Source organism: Scyliorhinus canicula, chromosome 20, assembly GCF_902713615.1.
Source record: "Scyliorhinus canicula chromosome 20, sScyCan1.1, whole genome shotgun sequence".
NCBI classification, from domain to species: domain Eukaryota; kingdom Metazoa; phylum Chordata; class Chondrichthyes; order Carcharhiniformes; family Scyliorhinidae; genus Scyliorhinus; species Scyliorhinus canicula.
The window spans coordinates 7,760,624-7,787,184 of NC_052165.1; the positions used below are offsets into that span (position 1 = coordinate 7,760,624).

General features: G+C 44.1%; 1 protein-coding gene across 5 annotated transcripts in view; it reads right to left on the reverse strand.

Moving 5' to 3' along the window:
- Nucleotides 1-26,561, reverse strand: part of dock4 (dedicator of cytokinesis 4) — a 440,672-nt gene that overhangs the window by 16,951 nt on the left and 397,160 nt on the right. For 2 of the 5 annotated variants that reach the window (XM_038780165.1, XM_038780163.1), the window contains 7 exons: nucleotides 18,930-19,051; nucleotides 16,471-16,591; nucleotides 12,378-12,459; nucleotides 12,104-12,213; nucleotides 10,216-10,288; nucleotides 6,526-6,642; nucleotides 3,691-3,770 (listed from right to left, as the gene is read on the reverse strand). In XM_038780165.1, coding sequence (XP_038636093.1) covers nucleotides 3,691-3,770; nucleotides 6,526-6,642; nucleotides 10,216-10,288; nucleotides 12,104-12,213; nucleotides 12,378-12,459; nucleotides 16,471-16,591; nucleotides 18,930-19,051 — 705 coding nt within the window. The remainder of the gene's footprint in view (nucleotides 1-3,690; nucleotides 3,771-6,525; nucleotides 6,643-10,215; nucleotides 10,289-12,103; nucleotides 12,214-12,377; nucleotides 12,460-16,470; nucleotides 16,592-18,929; nucleotides 19,052-26,561) is intronic. The other 3 variants (XM_038780164.1, XM_038780167.1, XM_038780166.1) reach the window with 3 other exon arrangements.

Here is a 26,561-nt window from a genome sequence, read left to right on the forward strand (position 1 = left end):
GGCACGGTACTGACTCAATACAATGAATTCAAATAGTAATTTGGGTGGACAGTTAATCAGGTGCAAGTGGGATGAAGGTCAAATCATAAAGATCCTGAAGGAGGTTTTAGACTTCAGTTTGAGTTGATTAACCTCTCACTCCTGCAGCCCTGTTCTGTTTTAACACCTGATTTTGGTTCATGTGCCATTTCTTTGGAGACCATGGCGACAAGCTGATGCACATGCATGAATTCGGAGCAGGCCAGCTTTCAAAAATGTAACGCGTCTTTGAAATCAGTGGAACATGCTTGTGGTACTCGCTTGATACAAAAAGGCTGTTTTAAGTGGACAAGTACACATTAGTGAGATAATTGGAACTAGCCTTCCACGAGCAACAATGTACCCCAGCTGCATTAAACGAGGCCGTGTGAAGCCTGCCAGAAAGTTTGGTTTCGACATTTCAGACAATTTATCCAGTGAACAATGTTGGTGCCTTCACGAAAGCGCATGTCTATCGAGCTCCATTATCCCCAACTTCACTGCAATGTGGATCACAATGTAAATGCAACTCTCCTCATGTACTGCTAACAAAATTTATCAGTACTACACACTTGATACAGTATCAAAAGAACAATACCTTTTAATTAAAAATACGTGCATATAAAGATACGAGTGCCCATAAACATCCATAAACCATGAATACTCGTATACGTGATCATTTTCCTTGATCACCCACAGAAATTCCTCTGTGTGTTAAGGTTGTGACATATTGACATTATGTAAGCGTATGTGGAAAACTGAGTTATTATTAATTTATTCAGATATTTGACGAAGAAATATCCAAACAATATCCCTTGGGCCAAATACTGCCGCTGAACCGCGTCAATCCAGCCCAAAAAGCAAGTCAGTCCTATTTGTGTTTCCTTGGTTTATCCTGTTTGAATTGTCAAAACAGGAAAAATTGGAGAGGATTGCTTTAAGCTGTACTTCTTCACCTGTGTAAAAAAAAAGAAAATCGCTTATATTGTCACGAGTAGGCTTCAAATGAAGTTACTGTGAAAAGCCCCTAGTCGCCACATTCCGATGCCTGTTCTGGGAGGCCGGTACGGGAATTGAACCGTGCTGCTGGCCTGCCTTGGTCTGCTTTCAAAGCCAGCGATTTAGCCCAGTGTGCTATCAGTGCTGAGGAAGAAAACTCTCCGCTGATTGGAGTCATACTTAGTGAAAAGGAAAATGGTTGTGGATGTTGGAGGTCAATCATTTCAGTTCCAGGACATAACTGCAGGAGTTCCTCAAGACGATATAGACAGGTCAGATGGACAAAACGGTGGCAAATGGAATTTAACCCTGAAAAGTGTGAGGTGATGCATTTTGGGATAACTAACAATGCAAGGGAATACACAACAAACACTAGGACGTGTGGAAGCACACAGCGACCTTGGGTGAACGTCCAAAATCCCTGAAGGCAGCAGGACAGGTAGATGAGGTATTTAAGAAGCCATATGGAATACTTGCCTTTGTTACCTGAGGCATAGAACATAAGAGCAGGGAGGTTATGAAGGAGCTGTATAAAACTCTTGTGAGGCCAGAGTTTTGCACAGCTCTGATCGCCACCCTATAGGAAGGGCACAGAGGAGATTCATCAGGATGTTTCCTGATGAATCAAGGGATTGAATGTATGGTTTGCTAAATTTGCTGATGACACAAAGGCAAGTCAGAAAGTAAGTTGTGAAGATGATAGGAGTCTGCAAAAGGATATACATAAGTTAAGGAAATGTGCAAACATTTGGCATATGGAGTAATGTGCGGAAAAAGTGACCTTGCCCACTTTGGCAGCAAGTATAGAAAAGCAGCTTACTATTTAAATAGAGAGAGTGTGTGGAGATCTGTGGTGCAGATGGATCTGGGTGTCCTGGTACATGAATCACAAAAACATTAGAATGCAGGTACAGGAAGGGATTAGGAAGGCAAACGGCATTTTGGTGTGTATTACAAGAGGAATGGAATATAAAAGTAGGAAGCTTTGCTATAATTTTATAGTTGATGAGAGTACATCTGAAGTAGTGTGTACAGTTTTAGTCTACTTACCTAAGAATGGATACAACTGCATTAGATGCAATTCAGGGGTTTGATCATAGAATTTACAGTACAGGAGGAGGCCATTCGGCCCATCGAGTCTGCACAGGCTCTTGGAAAGAGCACCCGACCTAAGCTCACACCTCCACCCTATCCCCATAACCCAGTAACCCCACTCAACACTAAGGGCAATTTTGGACACTAAGGGCAATTTAACATGGCCAATCCACCTAACCTGCACATCTTTGGACTGTGGGAGGAAACAGGAGTGCCCGGGGGAAACCCACACACATGGTGAGAACGTGCAGACTCTGCACAGACAGTGACCCAAGCCGGGAATGAACCTGGGACCCTGGAGCTGTGAAGCAATTGCGCTAACCTAAATGCTACCGTACTACTCAACAATGCTACCGTGCTACCCAGTTCAGGGAAAGTTCACTGGACTAATTCCTGGGGTGAGGAGGATACCCTAACAGGTAAGGTTGGACAGGTAGAATTTGTACCCATTTGAAGAATGAGAGGTGATCTTATTGAAACACATAAGATCCTGAAGGGATTTGACAGGGTGGATGCTGAGAGGATGTTTCCCCTGATGGGAAAGACTAGGACCAGTGGACATAGTCCAAAAATAAGGGGTCTCCCATGATGGAGGTGACGAGAATTAGTTTCTTTCAAGGAGGGCTGTTAGTCTGTGCAACTCTCTTCCTCAGAGAGCAGTGAAGGCACGGTCACTGAATATTTTTAAGGCCGAGTTAGATTGACTCCCTTGTCAATCAAGAATCTAAGGTGATATGGGCATTATGGACCAAGGTTTAGAGAACATCAAAGTATATCATGGAGTTCACCTGACCCACAACTTTTAACAGATTTTGGTTATGGGGAGCACAAGGGCCCACTTTACAGGTGTGATGTAACAGATCTAAAGTATTTTAAAACAAAAACAATGTTTCTCCTATGAATACAGTTAACATTTGATCAACTATCAACACTGATAGGTATATCATAGGTAATCTCTATAGGTAATCCTTAGTAACTTTCCTAACAACATCCATAAGTTAAAGACCCTTTTTAACAAAGACAGTATATGTTTGGCTTCCTTACAGAAACATCAAGTGATCTGGAAACATTCTTTAGCAGGCAGAGAGAGAGAGAGAGAGAGACCAAATTCAGTCTCCAACTGAAAACGAAACTAAAACTCAAATACAAATCAGCTTCCAGCTCAAAACAAGTAAAAAGCCGAGCCAGAGTCCAGCTCCACCCACACAGTGACATCACTGCAGACACTTGAGAAGACAAACATTTCTTAAAGTGACATTCCCATGACAGGGGTAGATGGATAGGAAAGTAGAGTTAAGGCCACAATCAGATTAGCCATCATCTGACCAAATGGTGGAGCAGATTTGAGGGGCTGAATGACCTATGTTCAAATGTACGTACGCCAGCATTGTTGCCTCAGTGATATATTAATTCTATACCAAAAAAAATCCATTCTGTCAATATCTTGAGATATTCTGAAAATTGTTGGAAGTGTAAATAAGCTTTACATATAGCCTACAAGATTTTACAGCCCACAAAGTTACACTATTTGGACATGGCTATGTTTGATTGTATTTCTTTTTTGACCAACACCCATACCTTATGAGGAGATCTGGGATGTGCAGGAGGAGGATCAAACGCCTGTGGAGAAAAGGCTCTGTACGTCTTTGCAGGTGAACCTGTATCATCAAATAAAAAAGTAAAACGTGCTGCTACTTCACAAGATGTGAAATGCTCCCTATAAAATAAAGTACTATTTACGACAACCAAATGGAATTAGAGTAGTTCACAGTGCAATGCAAAACCAAAGCCATTAACATTGACAAATATTATCTTTCACAGTCAGCCTGCTCCCAGGTAACGAGAAAATGAACAAAAACACCAGAAACACGGTTATTCTTTGGTTATGTTCAGGTGGTACACATTTCAGCAAATATCCACATGAAGTACATTTAGCTGCATTGCGTGGAGTGCATGGTCCAATAAAACTAGTTCATGTGGCTGAGATGACATCACTGTAGCAATATCTGTAAAAGGTCAGCTAGCCTTATTCGTCAACACCGATTTAGAATCCCTGTGACAATCCCACAGCTACACATTTGCTGCTAGTCGGAAATATAATTCTAGTACGTTGAGCAAGTCCATACATGATCTAATGTCTAAAAATTAAATCGGGATCCTAATGGTTATTTATTTATTTATTTTATTTTTTAAAACAGGCTTGGATTTTTAATTTGGTGTTGCAAAAATAGCCTCAATAGTACTGATGGCACGCCACTGAAGATATAGCTCAAATTGATTAAGTGACATCTGTGATGAATGTAGAAATTGTTATCTATTGTATTTTATATTTGTGGTGGCAATATCATTAAATAATCCTAATTTAAAATATGTACAAACAGGATGTCTGCTAAAGCTGTAATTAAGGTGCAAAAACTGATGTAACCATTGTTTTTAACCATTTACCTGTTTGCATATAGATAGCGAATGGGATGTTGTTATGATTGCTGGAGATTCCTTGGGCTGTAGATAATTTATGAAGGATGGTATTTAGTCCTAGCTAAGCAGGTCATGGATAACTTAGTGGAATAGAGATGATACAATTAATGGGAGGAGCAAGGTATGTCTGTAGTTTTGCAGTCTGCTGGTGGCACGGTGGTGCAGCGATTAGCACTGCTGCCAAAAGGCGCTGGGGACCCGGGTTCGATCCCAGCTCTGGATCACTGTCGGTGTGGAGTTTGCACATTCTGTCCGTGTCTGCGTGGGTCTCACCTCCACAACCCAAAGATGTGTAGGGTAGGTGGATTGGCCATGTTAAATTGCCCCTTAATTGGAAAAAAAATAATTGGGTACTCTAAACTAATTTTTAAAAACGTTTTGCAGTATGCTAGAAGATTTTTAAGTTGAACAGCAGTTTGCTGTCAGATTTTAGTTTGACAAGGCAGAAGGATTTTTCAGGTTGTTCTATCTCTTCAAAGGTCTGCACAGATACGCAAGTAATCCTGATTGTTAACTTTATTTATAAGTGGCATTTGAACTGCATTGGGATGCTTAATTGGAATATGGTTGTAAAGCTATGCCTTTGATGTTAATGTGGTTAATTCTGTGTTTAAATTAAAGTTTATTTTAATATAAAAGATACCTATTGATCAGAGTCATTACTCCTAGGGAAAAGTGTCCTTTTCTCACAGTTTGATCAATTGAAAATTGTTTGGGATTTCTCGTCCTGTATCCTAACAAATGTTGGGGTCTGGTCCGGTATCCTAACACATCTTACGCACACATGGTTTCACTGAAGGGTGAATCGCAAACATTTTAACCCTCTCAGAAGAAGAGCCGGATCCTAAAAAAACGTACCATCTGAGAAAAAGCAAACACATGATGCAATTTGTTTTTGCTATAACGCCACCAATGAATTCAGCAATACAGAATTAAACTTTTTTTATTGTGCATTTAGTACAGGAAAACAGTTCAAAGTGCTTCGCAGAGGCTTCAGGAGAACAGTGGAGATCAAGCCAAAGAGGCAGTGAACAGAGTGACCAAATGTTTTGCCAAACAAGGAGCGAGGAGGCAGAGGAGCTTCGGGAAAACACTTCTGACGGCGGGAGGAGGTGGATGCACAAGTAACCAAAGAGAGAAGAATGAAATCTTTAGAAGAGTGGGGGATGTGGAGCCTGAAGTGGGGAGATTGATAGAGTAAAGCAAGGCTTTGAGGTGTTAGGAGCAGCAACTCAATGGAATTCAGCGAAGAAGTCAATGATGGACAAGTGAGAGCGTTTCAGGAATTAATATGGGTGGCAGAGTTTGCGTCAGCTGACTTTTCAGAAAAAGGAGGGTGGAAGTATTGCCATGAAAGGATTGGATTAGTCAGTCAATTACCGAAATGACAAAATACGTGACAGGTCTTCAGCAGCAGTCGGGCTGATGTCGGAATGAGAAGGTGAACATTATGGAAATAATGTCAGATGCAGGTTGAATCAAATAGGAGGCAAAAGTTGCAAACAGTCTGATTCACTGTGTGTGTGTATATATATACAAAAAAAATCAAAGAGAAAAATTGATTTAAATATACAAATGAAGTAAATTTACCATGGTATGTTCCAAAACCACAATTATTTTTTTCAAATTATAGGTGAGAATATTTCTCCGATACCCCGCCCTCATTCAAAGGCCATAACATCATAAACTCAGCAAAAATAAATACTTCAGAAACATTTTGAATGCCAATCAAACTTATAAATATAACTGAACGTAGAAATGCAAATGAGAATAAAATGTTTAAGAACCAGGTTTTCTTGTTAGGCTAACTGGGAGAGCAGCCATCCTGATGAGCTTTCCTGGTGATCTTGCTGTGAAGTTCGTAACTGTGGCTGTATCAGAATGCCATGGTCTGGCACATTATCTCATTTGGAGTCAGGCTACATGTCATTTTACCTGTATGTGTTGGCCTGGGTGGGACAGGAGGAGAGACCAGCCTTGCACTGTCTGGTACACAGGTTCGAGCTTCCTTACCACTGTCTAGACTCCAACTACTAGGAGTTGGGTTCATTACTGTGAAAGAATAATACATGCACTGTTTAGTGTCCTGAAGAGAGCCCCTAATTAGTATATTTCATTCTTATTTATGACTATTTGTTTCAGTGGCTTGTGCTTATTGACACACATTGGCTCCCAGGTTCCTCAACACTTTTTCAATATCCCATTAACTCTCTCGAGATCGTCCACGCTCCTGCAAATGTGCATTCTCCCAAGTCTGGCTACTTGTGCATCCTTTATTCCTTTTGTCCTACCTTGATGACAGTGCCTTCAGTTCCTCAGCCAAGTTGTAGAACTCCCTCCCTAATGACTTCTCAGGCTCACCATCTCTCATTCCCCTCCTCCAAGACCCACCTCTGACTAAACCTTTGGTCAACCCTCCTTATAATAAAAAAAAATCTTTCTTTGGCTCGGAGTCCATTTTTGCCAGATTATACTTCTGTGAAGAGACCAAGAACAATTTTCTCAGTTAAAAGCACGATGAATTGTTGCTGTAAATCGGCTGATAACTTGTCACAATGGTAAATTTACAAGTAACATCTTCTCAAAATATTCTTACAAACATTTTGTACGATAAACCTTGTTCAATATAATGTAAGATGGCACTTTGCCATCGTGGCTCTGATCTTGGGTTGAGAGTGGGGCAATCAGGAAGCCCACAAGAACAGTTTCTCAATTCAGGACCACCTCATTGACAATTGGCAACAGCCAATTTGGGATATTGGCTGGCCGGAACCTTCAGCAACAGGCGGGGAGGCGATGAACCAGTGGTATTGTCACTGGACTAGTTAAACAGACCCAGAGTAATGCTCTGGGAACCCAGGTTCAAGGTTCAAATCCCGCCACTGCAGGTGATGAAATTTAAATTCAATAAAATCTGGAATTAAAAGTCTAATGATAACCATGAAACTATTATCGATTGTTGTAAAAACCCATCTGGTTTTCTTAATGTCCTTTCGGGAAGGAAATGTCATTCCTGATCCGGCCTCAATGTGACTCCAGACCCACAGCAATGTGGTTGACTTTTAACTGCCCAATCAAGGGCAATTAGGGATGGGTAATAAATACTGGCCCAGTTTGTGATGCTCATGTCGCATGAACAAATAAAAGAACACGGCTTGAGCTGGAAAATGATCAGGAGTAATAGGAAGGTGGGTCTTGGGAAGACTGAAGACTGGAAGGGATATCTGAAGTATCCCTGGAGAAGAGAGAAGGGATTTAAAAGACCCAGGGCTGGATTCTGCATAACCCAACTCCGAAATCGTGATTGCCGATTAGGCGGAGAATGTATTCCGATGCCAGAATCGGGGCCGACAGCGGTCCGCTCTGCTCCGCCCCTTCCAAACCGCACGCTGTTGCAACACAATCGGCACGCCATCGGCCGCCCACCCACGATGCTCCGCCCTCGGTGGGGCGAGTTCCCGACAGCGCGGGCCACGTGTGGTGCCAGAGGTGAGGAACCCTACGTGCCGGCTGCGGACAGTGTCCAGTGCCGCCACATCTGTCCGGGATCCGTGCTTCTTGCCGATGGAGCTTCTGCTAGGGCTGTGGGGGACTGGTGCGGCGTGGCCAGGGAGTGGGCTAAGGGGTCACGGGTTAGGCCGTGTGCACGTTCTACTGTACAACCTGTGCAGGTCGACAGCCCCGCACTTGTGCAGCCCGGGACTCGGCCATTCTCCGGCCGTTTCAGCTCGATCCGTGGGCATTTCACACGGCACCGGTGTTAGTCCCTCAGCGGAATCGGTAAGGGGTCCGCGCCAATTTTCCCGTCGTGAAACTCCTGCGGATTCTCCAGCCCCCTGTCTGTGTTGAGGTGGAGGAATCAGAGCTCAGGGAGGAGGGGGGCAGAAGCAGTTAAACATACTCCAGCTGTCCTCACTACTCTTTACCATTAAATTTAAAATGGAGATTAAATTTGAGGCACACGATCCCTTTATAATACTTGATTGATATATAATACTTCCTGCCTCCTGGAAGCGAGTTGGTCAACCACTTTGCCTGTCCTATTTTGTATAAATAGAAGCGGGTGGGTTTAATGGTTTATGACATAATTGGATCTGTAATATTCAATTACAGCTGCATAATTCTCCATATTACCATTCACATCAAAACCTTTTATGATTTCTAATACATTGTCCAAATTTAGCTGAATAATAATACTAATATTGTACAGAGAAATATCGATAAACAGCCATTTCAAAAAGTAAACTTCTAACCAAAATTAGTGGAACAAAATATACATGTGGGCTGAACAGTAGCACGTGCAGCTATTTACAGATATTTACAAAGTTCCGAACAAAGGACAGGAAAATGGGCAAATCCGTGCTTTGTGATTGGTGTTGTAATTGCTAAAAATGAAGTTGCGACACTCCCGAATCTTAAACTACAAGTTCAACCAATGCAACAAAGCAATCATAAAAAGGCATTGGAATGTTGAATGACAGTGGCAAAACTGTGGACCATGAATCCATGGAGGATGTAATTAAACACGAATGTTATGACCAGACCATCACAAGTACTGTACCCAGTTCTGATCAGGAGAAATGAGAGATATTGGAGAGAATTGGAGTGATGAGCCACTAGGCTCACCTTGGGCATTTTAGCCTGCACAGGAGGTACCTGAGAAATGATCTTATTGAGGTACACAGATAGCTAAGAAAATGGAAGAATTTAATCCAGCATATTACTTTAAATTGAACAGAGTGCGCTACAAGTGGACCTAGGGACAAGTTAGCAAAAAGTAAATGTAAGAGTAGTATCAGGAAGTTACTATCCACACTAAAGCCGATCACTGCATCAAATGCACTTTTAGAATAATGGAGGCAATAATCTTGGAAAAATGTGAGATACATTTGGATGCTGAAATAGAAAGATGATGGGGTTTGTTCTGGATGAAAAGGGTTAAGGTGACCTGAAATGCCTTCCTGATCTGCATATACGGATCCCGGGCTCTTGATTTTTAGATTAACCAACTTATACTCTATTGTGTCATGTGAGAGTACCTTTAAGAAATTGGTGTTTACTACTGCAGTGGAGCTGGGCTGTGTCAGCTTTTTACTTTCGTTTTAGGCTGTTTACTGCAGGATGTGTTTTAGTTTCGTTTTCAGTGCTGGAGCTGAAGCCAGAGAAATCAGGTGTACTGTTGATCTCTCTGTCATGAAAAGACTATCTCTTGATCATTTGGTGAATTCAGAATTATAAATGTTCTCAGTAGTGAATGTAAACCTCATGTGCTTCTGTTAAAAGTTGTTTCTTTTGTCTTCTGGCTGTTGTTTGGAAAGTTATTAAGGATGACTTAGTGTTGTATTCTTTGGATACTGTATGTTTTAAAAAGGTTTAAAAAGGTTAACTTGAGTTCATAGAATAAACATTGTTTTGCTTAAAACAATTTTTTCCCCATTTCTGCTGTACCACACCTGTAGAGTGGGCCGTGTGCTCCCCATACCACAATCTATTAAACGTTGTGGGTCAGGTGAACTCCATGATACACTTTGGGGTTCTCTAAACAATTGTCCAACAGAATACGACAACAATGTTAATCACTAAAGAAAAAATACATGTAGAAAGGGAATTGTAGCATAAACATACCCTTTTCAGGTGCAGATAAATTGGGATCACTTCTGGGCATGCAGGAATCACCAATCTGCGAGTTAAGTGTCTGCTGATAAACAGAGGGCCTATTCAAACAATTTGCGAAATATATCAACTTATCAAACAAGACAAATGGTGCCAGGCATTTAAACCACAATCTAAACATCGCTGGGAAATAATGATGTGGAGATACCGCTGTTGGACTGGGGTGAGCACAGTAAGAAGTCTTACAACACCAGGCTAAAGTCCAACAGGTTTGTTTCAAACACGAGCTTTCGGAGCACTGCTCCTTCCCCAGGTGAATTAATTCACGTGAGGAAGGAGCTGCGCTCCGAAAGCTGGTGTTTGAAACAAACGTGTTGAACTTTAACCTGGTGTTGTAAGACTTCTTACTGTGCTTGGAAATAAGATATGGCTATAAGGTAATATCTGGCAAAATTACGAGCTGTTAAAAGACCACAGCAATTCAGGTTTGTTCATAATTAACAAAGGATATTTTGATGAACCTGGAATCTATCATAAAAACTTTATGATGTAAAGTTTTCAAAATGAAATTTAAAGCTTTGAAAAAAGATTTTCACTGTTTTAAAACCACTGCTGTAAGCAAACTTTAGTACATTGTGCAACATCATCAATTGCAGCACTCATCCATCACCAGAAAGTACTGCTCCACTTCAGTATACAGTGAATACTACAAAAATCAGCATTGTGATCTCCAATGTTATAATCAAAAAGAAACACGATAGCCAGTTGAACAAAATATAGGCAGATTACTGTCTTTACTATATTTTTTTTCCCCTTGAGTTCTGTGCAAAACAAACAACGTAGTCTAAAGCAGCCTTTTCCACACAATCTTAAAAATTGTTGACCTCGTGTTTATTGTGATCTATCCATAGTTTGCTTGCTTATTTAGGTCTGCTTAGAATTGGCAGATAGTTTTTACCTTCACGTAGCTAAGTCTACATTTTCTATTTTTGATTCAGGGCATAAAAAAATGGCATTCATGAAGCTAGTTCCAGCCCAATGGAAAGCGTTGTAAGGAATCATTGGCCCAGTCAGAGGCTTTTTTTTATACTGGAGCCTTTGGGCCTTCCTGTCCTGGCTCCAGTTTGAATCCAGCAACAAGCAGAGTCAGGGGGCCTAGTGATGATGTAACTGGAGTGAATCATGTTCCATAATGAAAAGAAGACAAACCCCATAAAGACCAGTCTGCAGTTCACTGACCAGCAGAGTTTATATATTTCCCTACCAGCTACAACACTGCACAGCCTCCATGGGGCAAGACTCACCACCCTCGCATAATGCTCGCATCAATCTCATCTCCCGCGCAACTCCCAACAATGTTCACCCACCGCGTTCCCCACTCCCCAACATCACCCTCCCTCAACCCCTGACAATGCTATCAACCCCCCCGCACCACCCCCCTCCCCCCCCCAACACACGCACACACCACTGTGACAGAGAATCATGAAAACCTTGCAAGGTAAAACTGCCAATTGGAAGTTTAAATTTCCCGGGTAAGTACCGCAGATACACACACTTCAGGACTTTCTCAGTGTGCCACATTGGCGACTTGTGGAGCCATTCACCACTTCCTCACATAGGAAGATTCAGGCCTGGTTTCCAAAGAGCATTTAATGATTCACATGCCTACTTTTCTTGGATTGTGTTTCGAACCAGACATCCATTCAACCTCTATTTTCCGTCAAGTTAATCAACATACCCTAAACTGCGTTTTCAGAGTAATCGGCTCATTTTATTTTGAACACTTCAATTGATTTCGCATCAAACGTTTCATTGAGAGTCAGTTCAAGTATTGGGTGCATATGGAAGCATGCTTATTGTACAGAAGTACGCACACTGACCTTTCCTGATGGTTGCTTACCTGTGTCGGTTCCATGGATATTGGATAAATGGCACTACAGGGTCGATCTCTGGGAGACAAGCAAGTATTTTCTCTTGAATGTTTGTGCTTGTCAGATAGCAGCGGGGAGCCTATCATATGCAGGAAGCAAACAAACCATTTTTCTTTTAAAACATTTGGCCATAATAGTAACGTTATCTCACCAACAATTCATACTTGCATACATTTTATATCCTTGGACATATAGTTATAACTTTTCCTTTAGAAAGCAGTTAAATAGATTGGACAGACCTACCTCTGGCGCTGGATGGAGCTGAACTGGTGACATTTGGAGAGGCTGAATGAGTGGAGCTTAAGCTTGAGGTAGATGGACTTGCCTACAAAGAAGATATAATTTGATTATTAATCAATTAATTTAGCATTTGAAGAACAGTATGTTATTTTCAAATTATTAGCATAGGTTATGTTACACCCCCACCTACTTTGACAGCAGTTCTATGTTATAGCATCACTTCCTAGAGAATGAGCTACCCATATAAAGGGCGTTGATGTTCAACGTCTCATTTTCCATCATGATTGCTGGACACTTAGGAACAACAGAGCACCACAGGTGTCCAGTGCTGCTAAGTGAGGTACAATAATGTAAATTACTAAAATGGATTAACAATTGACTGAGAGACTATAGATCGCCAGTTTAAACAGTTTTTTGCCACTTGTTATAATCCCAGCTGATGTTATAACTGGATGGGAAGATCCCAGAATGGAACCCTGGCCGGGATTCTCCCCTACCCGGCAGGGCGGGGGCTGCCGGCGTGTTGGAGTGGCGTGAACCACTCCGGCTTCGGGCCGCCCCAAAGATGCGGAAGTCTCCGCACCTTTAGAGGCCAAGCCCTCACATTGAGGGGCTAGGTCCGCGCCGGAGTGGTTGCCACTCCGCCGGCTGGCGTGAACGGCCTTTGGCGCCACGCCAGCTGGGGCCGAAAGGACTTCGCGGCCAGTATAAGTCCGCGCATGCGCCTGAGCGTCAGTGGCTGCTGACGTCATACCGGCGCATGCGCAGGGGAGGGGCAGACGAAAAAGAGTGCCCCCACGGCACAGGCCCGAACACCGATCGGTGGGCCCCGATCGTGGGCCAGGGCACCGTGGGGGCACCCCCCGGGGTCAGATCGCCCCGCCTCACGCCCCCCCCCCTCCCCCCAAGACCCCGGCGCTTGCCCGCGCCACCAATAAGAGAGGTGGTTTAATCCACGGCAGCGGGAGAGGCTCGTTAGCGACGGGACTTCATCTCATCGCGGGCCGGAGAATCACCGCGGGTTGCCCGCCGACCGGCACGGCTCGATTCCCAACCCCGCCAAATCTCGGGGGGGGGGGGGGGCAGAGAATTCAGGACACAGCAGCGGCGGGATTGACCCGGCCCCTGGCAATTCTCTGACCCAGCCCCTGGCGATTCTCCGACCCGGCGGGGGGTCAGAGAATCCCGCCCCTCGTAACTATTATATTTAAAAATAAAACACTGAGGAACAAAGTAACAGGACCGGCAATTGGTGTTAACAAAAAAAAACATTTATTAAATATGATAAAATTGGATGATGTTACAATAGGCCTTTACTCCCCCTGGAGCTGAACTAGGTTTAGGATGAACGCCGATTGCAAAATACATCTTAATCCAGAATGATCTCATTTACGCAACACCCCTTTTAAGCACACAAGGTGACTGTGGGCAAATACACTCGAAACCCCAAGTGAATGTTTGTGGATGTCACCTCAGAATCCCCTCAGATGATTGTCACGAGTTTCCCCAAACAACACTTTCAAAACCATGCTTTAAAATCCTCGATCAGAAGTATGTTTTCACTTAGTGGTTCGCATTCCGAAAGCCACACCAAATTACTCTTTTAAACAAAGCTTCTGCGCCAATTTTAGCAGCAAAACCAGTCCAGGACTTTACACAAATCCCTTTAGGATTTCTTTGTCTTGACAGCTGTACAAACTGCTCACAATTGCTTTCCCAGACTGTATTAAAGTGGCATCAGATGTTTGATCTATCTTTTAAGGCTGCTATCCCAATTTAAATCTAATTGCTGCAATGGTCTCTAACTGAGAACACTTTGTTTAATCTTCCGACACTTTGGTCTCTGTCCTTTTAACTCCAGTCATCTTAAATGTTATTTCTGTCACAACCCTGTTTATCAGGACTATAACTGGACTTTAGGAGGGAACCAGTCATTTAATCGGAATTGGGTCCCCCTCTTGTACTATTCTTCTGCTGTCAAACCTTTCATGAAGAAGGTCGCTTTTAATATCCTTTATTTTTGGTGGTAGGTGGTATTTCGGGTGGGGTCCCTCTCGGATCCCAGTCTTGCTCAGGACTGGATGGGCCTAGCCTTGGGAGTGGTGCAAGGAAGGGGGTGGGGGGGGCATGGTAACCTTGAGGGTCAGTTATTTCATGTCTTTATTCTTGTGGTGCTGGGCTAGGCCAGGTCTGGTGCGACGGTCATTATCAAGTTGGTCCTTGGGCCCTGGCACCTCCCTTGGGGCTCCTGATGTGTGTGGTCCGCACCCGGAGAGATGTTGAATTGGAGTAAGTCAGAAGGTTGGATCCAGTCTTTATTTTATTTAATTTTTTTAAAATACCTACGGTGTAGAAGGAGGCCATTCGGTCCATCTATTCTGCAACGATCCTCTGAAAAGAGCACCCTACCTAGGCCCAACCCCCCACTCTATCCCTGTAACCCCACCTAGGGGAATTTAGCATGGCCAATTCACCCAATCTGCACATCTTTGGTTCGTGGGAGGAAACCGAAGCATCCAGAGGAAACCACACAGGCAAGGGAAGGAAGTACAAACTCCACACAGTCACACGAGGTCGGAATCAACCCTGGGTCCCTGGCGCTGTGAGGCAGCAGTGCTAGCCACTGGACTAAGCAGTGGTAGTATCAGAGCTCCAGGACCTCTGGTTAATGGCCCTGAAAAAAATAAACTTAACTCGGAACAAACAAGTATAAAGATGATTTCTTGGTATAGTTTTGTTAATTCTGACAATGCAAATAAGGAGGCAAAGCCCATGTATGTTATATACAGGGAAGTATTGGCAAACGAGAGATGTTTCAGAATTTGAAAGAGAAGTGGGGTGTGAAAAATTCCTTTTGAGGTTGAGACCCCAGAGTCATTTATTAACTTAGAGCCGATTCCAAACTAAAAGTCTATGCTGCTGCAGCTTACCTGTAATACCACATTAAAAAGCAAATTAAGGTGTAGCAACTCCCAGGAGTATCGCATTTTGTTGATATTGACATTCTCAATGACGTACATGTGTGAGGCTGGGTTTTCATAAAGATGATGACAGCACTGAGGAACTGGCTGAAACCTGCGCCTGACATGCACATTGCCCTCTGCTCCTTTGAACTGGATTCAAGTGAGACCACGAGGACAAAGCAGGCTCGCCTTTCACATTTAAAGATAAGTGAACATGGCGTGTGCCGTGAAGGTGGGCCAGCCGCCAAAAGTGGATCCCGGGAAATAAAGCTTGAAAAACACTGCCTCAAGCGGTATTGTGTGGTAACTATTAATTCGATGTGACCGATAGAGTTACTCTAATTGGATGCTGCTTGGGGAAAGGAGTGTCTCAGTAAGTTCAGGGAATGAGGGCATATTTTGGGAACAAGAGGGAATTTCAGGAGAAGTTTTGAGACACTTTGCAGGAAACATCAGCAGGATTCTTAACAGGAATAATGAGTCTTTGAACTGCATTTCGGGATGTGACCGGGATGAGGGGGCACAGTGAAACTATTTCTTCAGAGGGAGTCGGGATCCCAGGGAGAAAGCGACCAAAATTATTGCTGACTCTTTTCAAACTACAGAACACCACCTCACCATATGTTCCACTTAATCCACAGTCATGTTCTTATTTACATATAACATACAGTGCAGAAGGAGGGCATTCGGCCCATTGAGTCCACACCGACCCAATTAAGCCCTCCCTTCCACCCTATCTCCCGAACCCAGCAACTCCTCCTAACCTTTTTGGACACGAAGGGAATTTTAGTGTCGCCAATCCACCTAACCTGCACGTCTTTGGACTGTGGGAGGAAACCGGAGCACCCGGAAGAAACCCACGCAGACACGGGGAGAACGTGCAGACTCCGCACAGACAGTGACCCAGCAGGGAATCGAACCTGGGACCCTGGCGCTGTGAAGCCACAGTGCTAACCACTATGCTATTGATGTGATTTGACCCCCCCAGGTGTCTAATCACATCAATAGATGCATCAGAACCACATAACAGACACTTTGGCTAGTTCATCAAAGCATCTGTTGAAATGGACTGGATATATGAAGTTGAATAATGCCATTAATACTGATTTTCAGTTGTAGAAGACATGATATACCTGCATATGAAAGACTTCATCAGAGCTTTCAGACTGCCCAGTGATGTTGCTAACTTCGGCTGATGCTTGTGATGACAAGGATGAAGAGGAGTACCTGTTGAATGCGGGGTAACTTAATGGGCTACAAAAAAAAAGAGCAAAGCACAGACCAGTTTTAACATATCGACAGATTATTTTTCCCTCCAGCTGTAATGTTAAATGATCGTGTTGAAAGAAATGCAATCTATTGAGTGGCTAACAAAACAAAACAAAAAACACACAACTATTTTACTGTTTTCTCTTTGACCCTTGCCCAATGCTGGTTTAGAGTTCAGCAAGCATTCGGAGCACAGCAGTACAGAAATAAATTACTCTCTTCTCACTGTTTCAAATGATGGCTGGTTATTTATTGAGAATTTGGGTTACATTTAAAGACACCCAGTTATTTCTATTTTTACAGTGGGGGGTATCGACGTCCGCATCTTGGTCTCAACGGATAAGAGTAAGCGCTCAATAATTTTCCCGGTGTTAGATTTGTCAGAGTCTGTGATCTAGGAACAGAATGTTTAATGCCAGGGAGGTTTTGGAGGGATTTGAGCGGAGGATGATCACTTTTAAACTGCTTCAATGACACGTCAACCAAAAAGCACCAGTGAAAATCCCCAAACTGCAATGTCCACAGTGAATCTTGCTGTGATGGTGGGCTGGAAAGAGAAGGTAGGATGGAAAAACGTGGAGATGAAATATTGAAGTATTAACGATGACAGACGTGGGCCTTCATCAAACCTCTTCAGCATGGATTCAGTGTTATAAACTGATGTACGCCTTGCATCAACCAGAGCATTTAGTTTGAAAATTTCAGCATAGCTCTATGGTAAACAAGGAGGGTGGAATTTTCTGCGGAGTGTCAACCCCACTGGCTCCAAAGCCAGCTTTTCCTGCCGAGGGGGGGGGGGGGGGGGGGGGGGGGGGGAAGAAGGCACAATACAGCGGAGATGTCCACAAAGTATATGGGGCTCCTGCACTTTCATGGCTGGAACCCCATCACATCATTTGCAGAGGTCAGGACAAACGAAAGCCATTTTGGGACTCCTCCCTCAATTCTCTGCCCTGCCCCCACCCCGCCCATCTAAAACAGGGGTGGAAAATCCAGAATATGGAGCTTCATTTTTCAGCTTTTAAAGCAATACATTTTCATTTGTAGCAATGAAAAGAGATTTCTGTGCCTCCATTGTGAAATTTTTACCTATGAGGGCGCTGTGGGGGTTCCCTGTCCATTTTCAAAGTGGATCCCAATTGATACGCTGCAGAGAGCACCGTTCCCCAGTTTCCCGCATTGGGACAGCAAGAAAGCTGTCCCAAAGCGATATCAAGTGGTCTGGAAGCCAACCCAACTCACAAGCAGATAGAAGGTCGGGGGATCACCCATCACGGAGGAAGAGTGATGGCTGCCAATTGTGGAACCCAAAAGATCTACTGCCGACCACACACAAACTATTTAGACTTATGCTTTTGGGGCTTCCTGCTCTTGAACATTGACTTTTATTCAGCCGCGCATCTGTAGCAGGCGCTCCATTCAGTAGGCCACCAAAATGAATTTCAGATCACTTGTGCATTATAAAACCCCAATAGACACATGAGCACGTAGAGTACCCGTGAAAGGGCTGAGTTAAAATGGCAGCACGATAGGATTATGTGTTAAATCAGCAACGTGGATTTCAGCTTTACCACTGCCCTATTGAACGTGGGTAGAGGGAAATAAAATTGATTCTCTTTTTCTGTTTTCTCTGCAGGAAGTGCATTGAAGGTTAATCCTCAAGGGAACACAAAGACATAATGTTATCTTCTCTGGCATCTTCTGAACGATGTTGCAAGTGCTCAAATAGGTAAAACAGCTGTTAACATGGTACAATTTCTTTCAGCAGGACAGCACGGTGGCCTCATGGCGCCAAGGTCCCAGCATCGATCCCGGTTCTGGGTCACTGTCCGTGTGGAGTTTGCACATTCTCTCCGTGTTTGCGTGGGTTTCGCCCCCAGAACCAAAAGATATCCAGGGTTAGGTGGATTGGCCACGCTAAATTGCCTCTTACTTGGAAAAAATTAATTGGGTAATCTAAATTCATTTAAATAAATGAATAAATAAATTCTTCCAGCAACAATCCAGGTGCAGCTTGACCATGCATTGCCCAGTGTAATAGGATATATGTATTTCAATATGCATAAACATAGGAAATTGTTTACAAAAATGAAGAGCTGTAGGTTAATAAAACCGTGTTGGAATTAAATTGTTACTCTTTATCAGGAAGACTAATTACATGAAATTATACAGTACTAACTGACTGTTCCCCGGGTAATTAGAGAGCTGTGCAGAACATAACATTTCTTACCTCAGTGCTCTCTGCATAACAATTAAAGACAGTGATCTTGTGCAGAATGCACTCATTTGAAGAAAAAAGACATTATTTTGGAGATCATTTTACCTGCGTCTGTTGACAAGTCTGGCCCCATCTGGGCTTACGGCTCCCAGGGCAGGATTCCTGCAGGTCCGTGGGCTACCATTGGTTAGGTGTATTGGACTCACACGGGCATACCCTGGAAAATCCTGGAAATAGATGGGAAATACATTTAAAAAGGAGGTAACAAAATATGCAGTTGTAGCAACAGCATAATGGTGTTTACAAATTTCCACTCCCATGCAAAACAAATGATGTAAATGTACATTAATTGAGAGGCAGCAGTCATAAAACCAAGCTGTAAAGTCTAGAGACTAAATCTGATTTACCACAACGGTCATATCTGTGGATCATCCTTCATATTGAAAGCTAGAAACTCCTCTATGCCTAATTACATTCTCAGGTGTAACTGATTCTCAAAATAAATATTCAAGGTTATGTCCATGATTTGTAACATCAGCATAATATATAGTGTCCATGATTTGGTGGATATCTGTTGTTTTGCCAGCCTTCGTTCTTGTTATGTTGCCTTTGTTGGCACAGCTGCATGGTCAACGCTATGACTAACAACACTTTGGTACTAGTTCAAAGTAAAACAGTACTAGTTGAAAATTGGAAGAGGGAAGGACGGTCAGAGTCAAGAAAAAGGAAGGCAACCAGAAAACTAAATGTAATCCTGTGCGGTGGGGAATCCCATGAAACATACATGGGGGTGGGTGTGGATTGGTTTGTCATGATATGGGAAAGGTAATTGGGGGAGAGGGGGGCTGGGGGACTCAGTCTGGGTCTTTACATTAGTCATCCAGAAGTTAGAAGAGGTTTTTATTCTTCGAACTTTCCTGAGCAATTATTGGTATAACTCTGTTGGAGACATCTGAAGTTGGCAATTTAAAATCGCATTTTTGGATGGTCCCCAGTGCCGGACAATTGCGCAGAGGGAGTTGGCAATTACCATGCAAACCCTTACCTGTGAAGCTCCGAGAGGGGTTCCCCAGCGCTGTAGCCACCTGGGGTGACCACTGCCCAAACACAAAATGGAAGATTGCAAGGAATGCAGGGAAAATGGACAGGTTGTAAAAAGCAAGCAGCTTGCAAAGCGCTTGTATATTTGGACTGCTGCAGAAACCAGTTTTGGCTGTTGCCGAAACCAGACAACGCTATGAAAAGAAACAAGTTAACATATTAATGAGGCGATACCGGGCAATCCCCAGGCACAAAGAAACAAGTTAACATATTAATGAGGCGATACCGGGCAATCCCCAGGCACAAAAGAAACAAGTTAACACTAATCGATACATTCAATGGAAGGCCAGACTTTTCAGCGCCAAAGAAGCCCAAAACAATAAGTCCCAAGAACCGCCCCAGTGATCGAGATACTGCCCCGTTATTGGGGAATTCAATGATTGCGAGAGTATAGAGGGTCCGCCCAGGTGGGCGCAAGACCCTGAGAGGAGTATAAGACCCCGACCCCAGCTCGCTCTCTCTGCCAGCCTCTCCTTGACCAGCCAGCCCTCCCAGCAGAACGCCGTTGCAGCAGAAGAACCTTGAGGAGGAGAGGTCTGGACAGCAGCCGCCAACAAGTAAGTCACAATGTACGCTACGAGAGTAGACACTCCTGACCCCCCCTGTAGTCCATAACTACTGGAAGCCTGCGGACCCAGGACAAAGCTAGAAGCCGTTGTTCCCTGATCCGGCAGTCCCCTTATCCAGATAAGTATTTGGCCTATTAGTGGTAGGATTAGCCTAGTCTTATTGTTTTATATGCATGATTAGTAGATTATTGTAATATAATAAACGGGTCTTATTTGAACTTACTAATTGGTGTATGGATTTATTGCTTCGAACTTGACCTTGAAACTTGTGGCGGTATCTTAACGATACCTGGCGACTCCAAAGCTAAGTAACGAAACAGAGCCAAATTGAGTGTTAAGCACACTCACCCAGAACGAGCAACAGCGCGTATTTGGGGGTCCCCCGATCCGACACTGGGAGCGCGGAGGTCCTGGCCCAATATCTTTACTTCAGAAAACTTATTGAGAGAAAAGGAGGAAGACCGGAGGAAGGGACATATTCAGGACTGAATCACAAAACACAGAATCACAGAGATCTCTGAGAAGGCCCGAGTCCAAAACACACAAACTCGTGCTGACAAACATCAGGAATCGCCCACCAGTGAACTAATTCGCATATTCCACATTCCAGTTATTGAACCACCCAGGTTTCCCCTCCATCGCAATGCCAGAGCAAAGAATCCTTCATGTGGGCCAAATAACAAAGCCCCCCCTCAGTGCCGCCAAACTCTGGGACCTAAATTGTACCAACCCCCTAAACATTCCCCAGTGTCCATGAAGCCTAGGATCGTACAATGTCCAGCTAAACCTCACCACCTTCCCACGTGTTGCCAGCTACCTACCACAGAATGCTGCATCTCATAGACCACCTTGCTGTGTGTATACTCAGCTATAAAAATGGAAGGAAAAAAAATTGGCAAAGGAACATATACACATTAAGGCCACTTATTTATGGTTTTCACAGAATAACACAAAGTTGTGGAATCCCATTCCACAAAATGTAGTGCAAATTTAGGAATCACCACAATAAAATAAAATGTGACTTATTCAGTCATTGCAATTTAAAAGTCCTGACATGAGATGTCACTTTGTGAGGCATAACACTTCTATTTACATGAAACTTGTATCTCCTCAGGCTCACTATGGGGGATCTCTAAGTCTTGTATATAGTGCACTTTTCCCTGTGTGACACACACTTCTGTATCAACAATCTGTACAATCTTTTAACGCAGTGAACCATCTCAAGGTACTTCACAGGAGCACTGTAAAACAATGCATCTGGTCACACAAGGAGATATTAGGGCAGATAACCAAAGACTTGGTCAAAAAGCAGGTTTTAAATGGGGTCTTAAAGGGGGAAACGTGAGGCAGAGAATTCCAGAGCGTGGGATCTATGCAACTCAAGGCATGGCCATCAAATGGCATTGCGATTAAAATCAAACAGTCAAAATTGGATGAACACGGATATTTCAGAATATTGTGAAGCTGGAAGAGATGGGGGGGGGGGGGGGGGTCAAGGTCAGGGAGGAGATTGAAGAGCAAGGATGAGAATTTTAAAAATCATCATGCTGCTCGACTGTGAACTGATGTAGGTCAGCGAGCACAGGAATAATCGGGGAGTTTCTGCGAGTTAAGACACGGGCAGAGTTTTGGACGACCCCAATTTTACAGAGGGTAGAATGCATGCTCTGGACTCTTCTTGGGGTCACATACAACATCAAGGATCTTGGGGTCGAAAATGATACAATTTAATGTCATGCATAACCCATCAGGAGATTTTTTTAAACTCAAAAGATTCCCAGGATTAAATAAATAGGATTTAACACTTGGATTTCTCCAAGTTAATCAAGACTGCTTGCATCTCTCTGACACTGCATAATGTAATGTAAATTTAAGGTCCATTGACGTATATCCCATTTGCCACTCCTCCACATTAACTTGTTTAAAAATTCGTCCTTGGGATGTGGACATTGCTGGTTGGCCCAGCATTTGTTGCCCATCCCTAATTGCCCTTGATCTGAGTGACTTGCTAGTCCATTTCAGAGGGAAGCAGTTAAACATCAACTGCATGGTTCTGTGGGTAAGGGTGGCCGATTTCCTTCCCTGAAGGACATGAGTGAAGTAGGTGGGGTTTTAACGACAACCTGCAATGGTTTAATGTTCATAATTGTATTTTTTATTCCAGATTTTTATTGAATTCAAAATTTCGCCATCTGCCGTGACGGGATTCGAACCCAGTACCCCAGATCGTTAGCTTGGGTCTCTGGATTGACAATACCACCATGCCACCAGCTCCCTTAAACGTTTGAAGATGTGCCAGAATGTTTCAGGTGCTTTCCCATTATTAGGAGATATAGGCAAGGATTACAACCTGAATTAATTCATGGAAAGATACAGGAATGGGAATTTGACAGGCCACGTGTCAGTTCTTTCTGGTGCAGAAAACACCAGTTTTATGCCACCAGCTAATTTGCATGATTGTTGCGTCCAAGCAACGGCAAGCATGTGGTTGAGTAACTGGGACCCGGTCTATATGAGGCTAGCACAACTTAAAGCTAGTCTGCACGACCTGAATCCAAACTGCAGCTTCAATAGTTCACTGTGGCTGCTGCAGATATTGGAAAGAGAATACATTCTGGCATTACAGCAGCGACGGTGCCCCAAGGCTCACGGACTCTGCACTGAACGCACGGGTGGAGGAGGAGAGATGTCCCCGCTCCACAGGTGACCCGAAGGTCTTCCAGGCAGAGTACTGAAGGTATTGGGAGCAGACAGCTGTGGTGTTTGAAGCCAGGAGTAAAGAGCCGACGACCCAGATGCAGCAAAAAGTTCAATGACCTCACATAAGTGGTCAAGATCAGTAAATGCACCTTCAAATGTCATATTCTACCAATTGCACCAATAGCCTCATACGTTGCTTCATGCACAATACCTCCATCAAAAATCCAAACATTCATAGCATCACCGTACACACTAAGCAACAAGCCCAACACCAACATCTTAACAGTTTGCATAACTTAACCCTAATAGCCACATCATCAAAAGAGATGACATTGGATTCACTGTAAGAAGTCTTACAACACCAGGTTAAAGTCCAACAGGTTTGTTTCAAACACGAGCTTTCGGAGCACGGCTCCTTCTTCAGGTGAAGAAGGAGCCGTGCTCCGAAAGCTCGTGTTTGAAACAAACCTGTTGGACTTTAACCTGGTGTTGTAAGACTTCTTACTGTGCTCACCCCAGTCCAACGCCGGCATCTCCACATCATTGGATTCACTGACACACTTCCCTGGTGTCTTGCAGTATATATTACTGCATAAGTAGAGGCAGCAGGAGCAAACTGGTAGGGGATAGACTGGTTGTACACCCTAACCTGAATGGAGGAGATTGTTGTCACTATCAATGGCAGAGGCCAGTGATGGGGCTGAAACCACTAAAGACGAGAGTATTAATCCTCCTTCGCACATCCCTCTTCATCCTCCTCCCACACACACTTCTTATAAGCTGCACGTCGTATACACATACGCTTTTCCGCCAACTCTCCTTCAACACAATACTTCCTCCTTTCAGACACCCAAGAACTGCAACCTGGCCAGAAGCGGTTGAAGAGCAAAAATGGAGGAGCAGGAAGAACCTGAGGAAGAAAACTGTCACTCATTCTCTCACTTGAAGACAAAGCTCAAATACTGACATTGCCAACAGCTTAGAGATGGGGTCTTCACGCAGAGATACACCAGGTACAAACGATATGCAAGGCACAAGAGTAGCAGGTGCCAGCTTGCCAGAGGACAGCTTTGCACATGGATTTTGCTGCAGAGGACTCAATGAACACTTTGATGTGGTGGCCTATAGAAGGCAGCTGATGGTTATGCGCAATACTTGATGCATTGGCAGGCAGACTAGAAAGCCTTCCCCAATAAGAGCACGGAGGAGTCCTGTACCAACGTTAAGGAGCTTTGCACAGAGCTAGGAGACAATCCTTCCCAGCATGAAAGTTGTGGCCAACTCCATTTGGGAACTTGTAAACCAATCATGATGCAGCATCTCATGGCTAATGTCTCAGCTTCCATTGGGGAAGAAGCAGAATCCTCCCAACATCTGGATGCTGCCGTGAAAGCTCAGAAGTCTGCCACCACATTAGTGTATATCAATAATCAAACAGACCTGGAGGATGTACAAACATAAAAGGTTCACCAGGATTGACGAGGTGTTGCAGAAGAGCGGCAATCGTGGAGCACAAATCTGTTCTTCACACTGAGCATCAAGGCAAGCGTCCTCCCATCACTGTCCTAGTGACCCATCAGCCAGACTGCTACTGCCTGTGCCGAGATAGTGCTGGGCCCTCTAGACCCAAAGTTACGCGAGGTTGTCCTCTGAGGCCATCTGCAGTTTCCCCACTGAAAATCTGCACCTGACCACAGGCCTTGCTGCAGCCATTAGGGTAGCACTGTGTAGGAGAACTCAGACACACAAAGGCACATGGAAGGCAAACAGTCAAGCAATGCTCATGAGTGCTTATTTGAAGGTTGTGTACAATATGGAATGGTTTGATTTGGAATGTTTACTTTGCGTTGGTTTTTATTTTAGCATTAAGGCCAAGTAGATGCAATAACAGCCAGCGGCAGCACCCAAGTGTGAACAGAATGTTTGATGTCAGAACCAGATTTGGTGAATGGGGATTTGAGACACCAATAGACACAACACCAATCAGATGAGCCAATCATTGACAATCTACAAAAGAGCTGTGCAGATTGCCTCCTCATGATGGCTGCATCTGGGGCTGTTTAGCACAGGGCTAAGTCACTGGCTTTGAAAGCAGACCAAGCAGACCAGCAGCACGGTTCGATTCCCGTAACAGCCTCCCCGAACAGGCGCCGGAATGTGGCGACTAGGGGCTTTTCACAGTAACTTCATTTGAAGCCTACTCGTGACAACAAGCAATTTTCATTTCATTTCATTTTCATTCATAACAGGGGGCGGCATGCGGCGCAGTGGTTAGCACTGGGACTGCGGCGCTGAGGACCCGGGTTCAAATCCCGGCCCTGGGTCACTGTCTTAGAATTAGAATTAGAACAGTACAGCACAGAACAGGCCCTTCGGCCCTCGATGCTGTGCCGAGCAATGATCACCCTACTCAAGCCCACGTATCCACCCTATACCAGTAACCCAACAACCCCCATTAACCTTATTTTTCAGGACACTAAGGGCAATTTAGCCTGGCCAATCCACCTAACCCGCACATCTTTGGACTGTGGGAGGAAACCGGAGCACCCGGAGGAAACCCACGCACACACGGGGAGGATGTGCAGACTCCGCACAGGCAGTGACCCAGCCGGGAATCGAACCTGGGACCCTGGAGCTGTGAAGCAGTTATGCTAACCACCATGCTACCGTGCTGTCTGTGTGGAGTTTGCACATTCTCGCCGTGTCTGCGTGGGCTTTACCCCCACAACCCAAAGATGTGCAGGTTAGGTGGATTAGCCACGCTAAATTGCTCCTTAATTGGGGAAAAAAAAATAATTGGGTACTCTAAATTTAAAAACAAATTCTGATGGCAAGGACTGTGACCTCATGATGCTGAACAATGCAGCAGGAAAGCACTCTGCCAAGTAGTGCAAACCTCTTCCAGAGCAATTTAGGTATTGGAACGTTTCAGCAAACTCCCCCGTCTGCCTGCTCAATACCACTTTGTTATATGAACATTTCCCTTTTGGGCAGCTTGTGCATGAGAACACCTTGTACAGTAGCCACCCTCTGGTTTGTTGTGGTGGCTCAATTGTCGATGGCATAGCAGACTGTTGTAGTATGACGGCGTCACGATTGCGGCCCAGTTACTGAGCATTAACCTGAAAGAAATGCTGCATATGTTTTCACACTGTGGGGAAAATGGAAGTCTTTTTGGATAATGAGCACCTTAGAGTTGTTGACTGCAAGTTGCTGAAGTCCACAGGGCTTTTGCCCAGTGTCACACTGCTCCCTGCAGATTTTAGCAACATTAAACAGCCCATTGCGCGCAGTCAATGGCACCTTGCAACATGGGGAAGTCTGCAATCCTTTCAAAGTCATGGGCTCATTCTACCTGCCTCTTTCT